Consider the following 11,882-nt stretch of genomic DNA (forward strand, 5'->3'; position numbering starts at 1 on the left):
CACAACATATGGCACGCACGTGGCATCATAACAGTAAACCCTCATGCCTCGCCACAAGACTGGACGCTAAGATGCGCCGTGTGCCCACATGCCATGTTCTTTTCCACACTCCAAACTTTTCTCACATCTGTCGGGAATTTACCGTTGCACAAGAATCAGACCACATATTATTTGGGTTATTAAATTATATATATTTTATATATAATTATAAAAATCATTCATAGCAATTAAAATATAGAGATAATTTGTTTAATAATATTAATATTTTTAAAAAAATATATATAATTTTTTAAAATATAAATAATTTGTATAAATTATATTTGACTTTTTTAGTATATATATGTATAATTTTTTAAAAAATAAGAGTGATTTGTATAAATATACTATAGGTCATAGAGTGTAGATGTAATTATCCCTTATTATTAAGATATAAAGTAAGGGCTCAAGCTAACATTCATTAATTTATTGCACAAATTGAAGCTAACCTATTGAGATTTGATATGACTATAAATTTTTTTTATTATTTGAAAAGTTAGAAATATTCTTTAAAATAGAAAATAATTGCGTAGTCCTAGACAGTGATTGAAATTAATTATCACTTTACTTTTACTGATTTTTTTTTTTTGAAAATACATATAAAAAATAGAGGCGGGTAAAGTAAATAATCTATATGGCATATTAGTTCATAAAAATATTTTGTAAAATTTTAAATAATTCATAATTTAGTTGAGCATTTTGGTCAATTCATAAAAAAAAAAAAAAATTGTATAGAAAGCTAGTCGAGGCTAACGAAATTAGTTCATTGTTAAACGGACATTAAAATTAGAGAGGTATTTATATTTTTCAAAATAATGAGGATGTATTTATAATTATACCAAAATTCAAGAAAAAAGTAGTTCCAATTACCCTAATTTATTTGGTAAAGATGGATCAATTTTAATTATATAATTGTGAATTTGATTCTCTTTATTGATATGCCTGTGAGGCCAATACATTAGCAATGACTAGCTAGACTTATATCAAATATTTTGATCATAACTAAAAACTACGATATGTATTGATTAATCATGGTGACAATTTAAATTTTAGTATTAATTTTGAATGATTGTGATTAATAATATTAATTTATCATGATTTTTTTAACTGTAGTTAGTTATAGAGTAGTGAAAAATCAAATTTCCGTAGTGCAAGTATGTGTTATCTATTTATGTACTTTAAAAACAATCCCCATCTTTTTTAAAATTCTTATTAATTCAATCATCAATTCTTATTAACTGAATGATTGAGAATTTCCGCGAAAATCCTTGGAATAATGTGGTCAGCTCTTGTGACCGCAGCATCCAATATCCTCCCCGATTCCAAGAGTTGAGATCGCTGTCTAATTTCAAAATTTTGTAATTGAGTAACTTCACGTAACTAAAGCAAGATTCTTGTGTAACCAAAAAAGGAGGTAGGACGATAGAAAGGGAAAAGGTATAATTCTGTCATAGTACACATCTAGTAAATTATATTTTGATTTATATTAGAGTTTAATTGTAATTACACACCGTCTACGTAATAATTAAGTAATACTCACAATACAATATAAGCCAATATGTGATGTAGTATGAATAATTAAAATCAAAGTGAAATGCTAAATATATATATAGATTTTTAGAGAAAATATTTATTCAATAATCAAAAGATATCGAACAATATATTTAGCATGTATTTATACCCTTACTATAAAGAATCATAATATAATATGATGAGAGCAAGAGTCGCTCGATTCAAATGGTACAACTTGAGGTTTTTGGGCCTTAGTTTGCTAGTTATAGGAACAAAAATTTACAAAAAATTGTTAGCATTATGATGATCAAATCAATATATTAATTGAATAAAATAGTGATGTAATAGAGCAGAGATATAAGTAGAGTGCAAGTTTTTCATTTGCAAGTGGAAAGCAAAAGTGCCCTTTTCTGCTATGGACGCCTGCAAATTATAGGCAAACCTCCAACCGATGGGATCGATCGAAAACCCTCGGGGGTTTGGTAGGAGAGTTATCTTCTTGCAATTTGAGTCCCAAGCTCTTTGAAAAAATGATAAAATGTATCTGCTAAGGGCTTCCAGATTTTAAGTAAGACGGTTGAGGAAATATTCTCCTCTTTCTATCGGTGTTTCTTGGGCTAGAGGTTACTTTAGGGATAAGGACACCTCCAACTTGTCTCCTCTTGCTACCACGTGTATTAGCTTTGGAGGCCCCACTATCTGGGATTTATTGGAGGCATCCCTTTGGGGGTATGCAGTTACCTAAAGGGATAAGGACATAAGCCTCCAGTTCATCTCTTTTTGCTGCCACGTATTTTAATTTTGGCGGATGAAACTTATCCATTCTAATGAATATTTGGATGATGCGGAATAGGTAATTTTATGTAAAGCCACCATCACAATTCATTGGGGCCACCTTTTGCCTCATTTCCCTAGGGCACTCCTTGGTTTGGGCCTTAATAAAGCTATGCCTCCACATCGGTCGGGTGTTCCTGAACTCCTCGACTTTTGTGTGGGCTTATGTAGTCTTCTTCTTTTTTTGGGTTGTTTGGCCCTTTTGGACCCACACTCTTTTATCGATGTCAAAATTAAATCAGAAAAAAAAAATCTACTTAATATAAACTATTATAAAGTTTTTGTATAAATATCAATTATTTATATTATTAACCCTATCATATTCCTTCTCAATTTCCATCAACACGAGTACATTCTTGCATAATTATCAGATAACAAATAATAACGAAACATCAACTAAGAACCATACAAATAGTGAAATAAATATCCACACATCAACTTGAACGCAAACTCATGACTTTATTTATTAACTCTAATTAGGAACAATTGCAGTTAGAGATGTCATTTTCAAAATAATGTAGAGGGGTAGTGATAGTCATAAAGATGACTTGCCAAATACTTATCAAATGCAACAATATGTACACACTAGAAAGGAGTGAAATTAAAGAATCAAAAGATAGGGTTCAAAAGGTGTATAAAGTTTTGGTATATCTTAAAGCAATTCAAATATTCTTCCCACCTTTCCCTTTCTTTGATTTTTATGCATTTTTCTTTTAATATTTTAATCTACTAAATTGTAGCATAATAGAGCGGTGGTGTGTATGTGGTCCATTACAACTACCACATTTGATTCAAAAATCATCATATTCATCTAAATTATTATATTTTCCATAGTTAAATCTCCTATTTTTAATTCATTTTTAGTAATTTGTGCCACATGGGTGTGCATCATTGAATTGACTATAATCACATCATCATACAAGTATAAATTTATATCAACGGCTTAAAATTTTTCTGAACAATTATTGATTATAGAAATTCTATAAAGAAAAAATATTTATGAGTAATTTTTATTACAGAAACTTTACCAAGTATTTGTTTTTCAAATTTATTCACGAAAATCGATCATAATGATTTCACACTGAAATGAGAAGATGTGAACAAAATTTATAAAAGATGATTTGATGATATATAGAATAAGTTTTTCGGACTTACGAGCACAGACTCACTGTATTTAATTAACATAAAAATTATGCATATACTTTCTAGAAAGGAATTTCTTTCAAATTTATTAAGTTTTTACTTGTATTATTGATTCATTTATTTTTTATATATTTTCGACGCTCGTGAAAGTTAAGGACAAATCTTATCGTCTGATTATGTTCGATTTTTATTCGGATTCTGCTTGTTTTTTTTTAAGAATAATTGAGGGGGCGAAAATTAAAACTTGATACTAATTTAGTAATTTTATATTAAACATACACTAATGTTTAGCACGTTTATTGTGATTTAATCGATGTTTATGGTGCAGTAATTGTTGTAATTTAATGCATTATTACAAATAGCAAAAATTCGAGAAACTTTATTGTATGTTCCTTTCTTTTTTAGATCTTGCAGAGATTCGCATCACAACGCTTTTACCATGAATCATGTAATTCCATGTATTTAACATGATAGAACCCATCATGTTATACGTAACACCTCCCCCCACCCCCCTCCAAAAAAAATAATAATAATTAATACGGATAATTATATTTTACACTCCCCAATTTATAGTTTATTTATATAAATAATCCATGTCTTTTGTGTAATTAAAGAAAATCACTGCTGGCAGTCAATAAACAGGAGTTGGTGTAATAATGTTGATGTTTTTGGGGTGTATCTGTAATTTTTTAAAAAATATGGATAGTTTATGTTAATTATATTGTTGATATTTTTAGTGAACAATGTGTAACTTTTAAAATATAAAAATAATTTGTGTAAATAGATCATAAGTCAAAAGTGTAGATGTAGTTATCCCTAATTAACAATGACATGACTACTAAAATAGATGCCATGAACACAAATATACTCAGTAAGATCTTGTTATTTAAAAAACAAATACATAAATAAATATGGCAAGAAATCACCAATTTTGGAATATAGACCAAAAAGGAATTGAGACTATTAATTAATACAATAATACTAATAATAATACTAATGATAATGATAATGATGATAATAATAATAATAATAATAATGTTGAGCAGCTAGCTTTTGTTGGAAATTAGTTGAAAATTAGGTTTTGACCAAACTTGATCAATTATGTAAATGTGATCTGTTGTTTAGTTATACTAATTCCATATATTGGATGGAATTGACATAACACCCAATTTGCTACATCTATTTGTTTCCATCAATCTGAAATAATTCTTATCTTAGGATTCTAATTGCTTTCCTTTTACTAATAAGGAAGAGGAAACCTCATCGATTCTTATCACAGAAATCATGATATGAAATAAGTCGATAAAGCATAAATCATCTTTCTCAAATTTAAAACCAAGCAGTAACTATCCAATATATAACTCGTCCGAGGCAAGATCTTATTATTGCATAGTCTCTCGTTAGACAACCACTATCTCTATTTCATTCCTCATATAAAGTACATATATACTTAACAAAATAGCCTCTTCTTTGAACACTAAAGAGGGAAAAAATAAAAGAAAAAGTCCGATCTTCATATCCATCTGTAAAGATAGTAAAAGCCCATTCCTTCGATTGAAATAGAAAATTTCAAAAGAATTTTAGGGTTAGTATAAATTTTCAATCATCTGGGTATGTAGTTGAAGTTTGAATTTTGGATACCAATAGTACTCTTGCGAGGAGGGAAGCAGAAGCTACATTCTTACATGGGAGTATTGTGGTGGGTGGTTTCAGTTTGGACAAGTCTGTATATAGTTTTTTTTCTTCTAAATGCTTAACAATCTTGAAAGATTCAAGGAATCATTAATTGTATGAGTTGCGAGGTTGAAATCTCACGATCAAAAGGTACTCATTAGCTAAGTGGTGAGATTGAATTCTACGAATGTAAGTATTTATTCTGCTTTTAATAGCAGTATCTTGTTTCTTTATTTATTTAAAATTTGTTGGTTGATTTAAAAATATGAAATATTATTTTTATAAAAAAAAAAATTCCAACAAAAAAATATTCCAACAAAAAATATTCCAAATAGCAAGCCACAATCTGACATGCGTCAAACATGCCAAGAGGGTGTGTGGGAAGGCTCACAAGTGTTTTTAAATATCTCATAAGATGAACAATTTTTTAAAAGCATAGATGAAGTACCACTAAACGTATAAATATCTGTCTCATTTTATGTATTTGTCTCATCATTATTAATTATATTGATTGATTGAGTGTACCGATGTATCACTAAATTTATTGATATATTGTTGTAATACTATAATTTTCACTTAAAATACATACATATATATATATATATATTTTTTTTTTTTTTTTTTTGCCAACAACTTTTTGCTATGCAAATGAATTTTATTTACCATCAATTTAGAAAAAAGAAAAAGAAAAACTGAATTAAAATTTGAGTGTGGGCTTGGATTGGTGGGTAGTTTGGTCACATGAGAGTGACACATGCATTTACATTTTGTTTGAAATAAAATAGAAAGAAAAAGAAAGAGTTTTGCTGGCCTTTGATTGCTTGTGATTTTATGTAATTTTATCTTAGTTAAAAAAGGGAAAAAATAAATTAAAAAAACAAGATGAGGTGTGTAACCCCTACAATAAAATATAATACCGGTAACAAGATATCAAATAATAATTTTAAGTTGCCAGAAAAAATATATATAAGTGACGATAATTTTTATCTTGTTGCTATATATTTATTCATGGCTAATTATTTATAAACCTGTCAATATAAATAATTAATAATTATTTATCACGAGGTTGTCACTATACACGTACCATTAATTATTTTTAGTGATAATTTAATATACAATTTTTTGTCACTGATTTTTGCTAATTAAAATTTTAAAATTTATTATTTTTATAAAATCAAGATCCAACAATTTTTAAATACAGAAATAAATATTATTCTAAATTTTCAACTAAAGAAATCACTCATGTAATTCACCAAATGCGTCAAGATACTCCTGCTTCATTTTAAAAAATATAAAAGAGTAAATTGTTGCTTTTTTTTTTTTTTTCAACAAAGTGGTTTTTTCTCATTGTCCTTTATCACATGGTAATTTGCATTTAACCCGTTTTTATAATCATAAAATGAATTTGAAATAAACTTTTATTTTGAATAAAAAAAATATCCTTATAACCAAATAATGTGTTGACTCAAGGGATTGCAATAGCTTTTCTTTTTGTGGTGGAGAAAATTGCAAAGAGAGTTATAAATTAAATTGTAGTAAAAACTAAACGTGAAATAAATTGAAGTCTAAGTGCTTGAAAAAATAATATAATATTTGTAATTCTTAGGAAGAATTACAACAGGATTCTCCTAAAATTAATTATAATTACACGTAATTATTTATTATTTAAAAAATTATAAATATTCATTTAAAATTAACAGTAGTCTAACTACCCATCTCGTTTACTACAATGAACTGTTACGAAGAGGTATTTACTAGGCGATAGTTACTTTTAAAGTGTATTAGTAATTTTTTAAAAAAAATAAGGGGATATTGATAATTAAAACAAATCTCATGAGAGCTTGTTGTAGTTTTCTCTAATTTTTATCAATAAACTATAAAAATTAATATATCACGAGCTACTTATAACTTTTGACAAAAATTGATATGATTTTAGTAATCTAAATCTTAACCTATAAAATAAAATGTTGTTTTTAAAATTTAATTTCAACCATAATTCATAGATTAATAATTATTTATTTTAAGTTATAAGGATAATTACAACTCCCTCCACTGATGTTTGGTGTAGTTACTTGTCGACCCATATGATTTGAAGAATTGCATTACCACACTTGATGTTTGATTTTATCTAACAAATAAGTGCATCTATTAGTCAAAGTTCATCGAATTTAATGATATTAATAAAAAAAAAATTATATATAATTATATCAAATCACATGGAATGAAAGTGAAATTATCACTAAATATTAAATGGCACAACCTCCCATAGAATAAGATAAAATACATCTCAGGATGAGGTTTCTCCAGCTAGTTAGGGCAACAGCCGAAACAAACATCATAGTACTACGTGTCAGATCAGTAAATCCCCACTCCAAAAATCTAGTGCCATATGGCGCCTAATTCGGCGCCTCACCAATTTCATTTTCACCTCACAAATTAACCCTCCCACTTCCCTTCTCATGCGTGACCCTCACGCCTTTTAATGTATTTATCACAAAAAATTGATGGATATTTATATACTTAGCTTTAATTTTACAAGTGCAGACGTAGTTTACCTTTCTTTTAACTATTACTCAATGGACTGTCATTATTAAGAATCATATACCCAAATAAGAAACTCTACAATTTCCACTGAAAGAAATATATGCTCATAACAATTCAAGTAGTTTATTTTTATTAAATAATAGATAAGATTCATCGATTCAAAATAGGAAATAAACTATAACGATGTTCATCATTATGGGTTCATGTTCATAAAATTAAAAGCGAATCAAGCTAAAATACTAGCTACCACGATATTTTTAAATCGTCTAACAAAAAATATCTTACAAAATATCGCAAATAGTGAAAAAATATTTTACTATTATGTTGTATTAAATAGGGGAGATAACATTTTTAGTAACATAAATTAGATCCATTTCACTTTGGGACCCATGTGTTATGGGATTAATATTTTTAATTTTGTAAGTTACAAAAATTAGCTTTTTTGGTCCTCATCTATTTTTTCGTTTACAATTTAATGATGTAGACACGTGAGCGTTAAGAGAGAAAAAATTGGCGCATTTTTTTTAGCTTGAGACTACTTTTGAGGGAAAATATAACTACATTTGAGAATAAAAGTAAATCTTAAAGGAAATTAGGGCAAATAAAATGAGATTTCTCTCTTCTGTCACAAAAATTTAAATCCCAACGGTTCCCATATTTCTATAAGTTGAAACTACGTAGAAGTAACATAAATAATCATGTCTTTCACAAGTAAAGAAGTAGACCAAATAGAGCATTCGCATGCTACTGTTGGAAGAACCAATTTTTTTCTTCAACAAAAAATATTTAATGGCAATGTGCTAGACATGTGACCTACACCGTTAAATTATTGATAATAAAATGAATGATGATTAAAGATACTAATTTATGTAAGTTAAGGAAATAAAAGAGCTGATCCTATAATGTTTTAAACTAAAAATAAACAAACCTAATTTATGAGATAAAATATAATATTTTATCTAATTCCGTGTTTGAAAAATGGGATATGTTATTTACCTAAAATTGCTTTTGCAAGTTTTGGGTTATAATAAAGTTGAAAACAAGCATTTGCATTTTCAGCAGGGGTGGATGGCATAGCTGCCACGCGCTGGATGAAGCGTGACGAATATGGGTTGAGGCAGCCCATTGCTTTTGATGGGGTTGCCCATAGAAAAACCCTAACCCCACCTCTCAACCAACGGCCGGTTGGCAATGAGTTTACGGAAACACCCCAGGATTTCGCGTTATTTACGGGACTGCCATCGCCGCCTCCTCCTATATAAACCTTGCTTCAGTTGTGCTTAGGTTTGCCGAAATAGAGAGCCAAACGGCGCTCTTTAAATTTTCTCTCTTCTCTCGCTCTCTCTTTCTCTCTCTTCAGATAATATCATAGTTTTCTTTTTTTTTTTCCTTTTTTAATTTACAGTTTGGAAAGAATAATATTTACAGTTGAAAGTACAACCAATGGAAGCGTCCTCAAAAGACAGATCCTCACAAGGTACAACCTTCCACAGCCACTTCCAACGATCTCTCTCCCCATCTGGCCGATTTTGCTACTCTTCCATCTCCACGTCATCAGCCTCCACCTTCTCCACCCGACCCGAACCCGTTCTCGCCCGACCCACCAGCCCTACCCGTGTCAGCCTCGGCAGATCCGTCTCCCCGTCCTCGTCGGTTCGGTTCTTCGCCTCTAGAAGACAACCAATCGCCTCGCACCATCATCAGAAGCAGAGCCACCGATCCTTGAATTCGGGTCCGAAGAAGACGTGCATGTGTTCCCCCACGACGCACCCAGGGTCCTTCCGGTGCAGCCTTCACAAGAACAGTATAGTCCCGGGGTACGGTACCGGCAACCATACGTCGTCTTCGTCGTCGTATCGATCCAGTCATCATCTGAATATGCGGCGATCGGCGATGACCAACTCCTTGGTCCGAATCGGAACAGTTGAAGGGGATTTGGTGAAGAGAGCCCTAGCGGCGCTGATTCGCCCGTCCTCGCATAGCTTGCGCCGGCGAGCTGACTTCCAGCCCCGCCCTAGCCGACTCTCAGTGATGTCAAAAGCCGAAGACTTATAGCGAATTCCATAGGCGTGAAGGTTTCGGTTCCGCCCCTTTGTCCCCATGTACAGGATTGACTCAGTGAGTTGACACACCGAGTCGGACTCGGGCGGTTTAGCCGATTTTTATGGCTATGGAGATTTTGATTTCAGAAACAAAAAAAAAAAAAAAGAAAAGAAAGAAAGAGAAACCCTTTACGAGTTCCGATGTAGCAGAAGTAAAGAACTCGAGCGGTTTTCAGATTTTCAATTTTTTGGTTTCTTGATTTTGTTGTTGAATGAGTATATGATGAATAGCGGATGTTTACCACATACTCTATTTGATACAGAGATGAGTATTAAATTTGAGATATAGATTTAGATATGCTGATTTGAAACAAATTCTGCCATTATTTTCTGGCGATTTGGGGATCAGAATTTTGATATTTCAATCTTTTGTTGGGATTGGGATGGGGATGGATGGTGTGATGATGTTCATCTGCCATTCTAAAGTGTACATAGCATATGTGTTTTCCCAACTTTTTTGCAGGGGAAACTTTTGATATGAAAATTTTCATTTTTAATCTGCTTTCTTAATTTTATGACTGATTCCATTGTATTTGTTGGTTTGGTTTGAATTCAATTGAATTTGTTGGTTCAAATTATTGATTCAACTTGTATTTATTGGTCTGAATTATTGATTCGACGAGTTTGTTTTTGAATTTTAATTCATTATGAATGGTATATTGTCATCATTGTAAATTGAAAAATTATAAATATTTTTTGGAATTAACTGTTGATTAATAATTCTTAATTATAAAAGAGTATTTTTTTTATTTTTAATAATAAATAATTTTTTATAATTATAATAAATTTTATGCCCGTATTCCGATTAGGAGTCTGTTATAATTTACCTTTTAAAAAATATAAAAACAAATTCAATTTATTTGTAAATTTTTGTGTTATTTTTGAAAAATATAAAATTATATTTAATGTGATATGTTTTTCTGGGAAAGATTATATATTTATGTAAATAAAATTTCACAAAAATTTGATTATTTGATAAAAGATGACTTGAAATTATTGGATGAGATGAGTTGAAATATAATATATCTCACAAGCAATAATGTATTTTGTGGTTCATTTCTTCTGCTTTTCATAGAGAAAAGGAAAAGCAGGAAAGGCGTGGAATATGTTGGAACACATTTCACGCTATTCTGACACAAGAGGAAATCAAGTTCTATACTTTTCGAGAAATTCAGACTCACCCTGTTTTTTTTTTCTTTTATTTCAATTTTCAATAAAAATATTCTGCATTTTCAGTTTTATTTAAATTTTTATACTTGAATTAATTAATGCAATTGTATATTGTATTTCGTTTTATAGTTAATATCGAGGTAAATTCTTGAGGTTAAATTTAATTCCACAACCTCCTTTCTTTATAAAATTTTGAATACATTATTCAAATTATAGTCGGAATTACAAGTATATTTTTATTTAATAATAAAATTTTATACAGACGCCATTTTAGATATATTCCTCTAATACCCATTTAAAAAATGTATTTATAATTTTATGAATAATATAGGGTGTTTATATAATTATATCTAATTTTAGAAAATGTCAATATTATTTTTTTTTAAAATTAAGTCAACCAAGAATATATTCTTGAAAATAAATATTATCTCCCTCGTTACACTTCACAATTTATTAGTTATCAAAACCATACTTTTTTTTAATTTTTTTTTTTTAAGGATAAATTACATTGACATTCCCTCAAGACCTCAAGTTGGAGCATAATATGAAAATACCCGTATTTTGTTTACAAAATTACAAACACATCTATTGACATTATTGTTGTAATTATTATTTCATCTCTTACTTAAAGGTAAAACTTGCACAAACATCCTCTGAAAATTATTATACTGATACCTTCCGCGGGTACAACTATAATTTTAAAAAATTTTGAGGTATTTATGTATTTGACCTAACATCATGAGATATTAATATAATTTACAATTTTTTTAATGAAATAAAAACAAATTGGAACCGTTGAATCAAGTGAAGTTTGAATCTTGGACAGGTTGGAAGTAATCAAAATGGGACCTCGATATAATTAAATAG

At 29.6% G+C, this 11,882-nt stretch overlaps 1 protein-coding gene across 1 annotated transcript; it reads left to right on the plus strand.

Annotated features, from left to right (window-relative positions):
- The first annotated feature begins 9,037 nt into the window (after positions 1-9,037).
- On the plus strand, positions 9,038-10,342 carry LOC105158345 (uncharacterized). The gene has a single exon (XM_011075074.3). It carries the CDS (start codon positions 9,187-9,189, stop codon positions 9,796-9,798), a length of 612 nt encoding a protein of 203 aa, XP_011073376.1. The 5' UTR covers positions 9,038-9,186; the 3' UTR covers positions 9,799-10,342.
- Positions 10,343-11,882: the final 1,540 nt, after the last annotated feature.

This window comes from Sesamum indicum, linkage group LG3 (genome assembly GCF_026168435.1).
Source record: "Sesamum indicum cultivar Baizhima isolate 11 linkage group LG3, ASM2616843v1, whole genome shotgun sequence".
NCBI lineage: Eukaryota > Viridiplantae > Streptophyta > Magnoliopsida > Lamiales > Pedaliaceae > Sesamum > Sesamum indicum.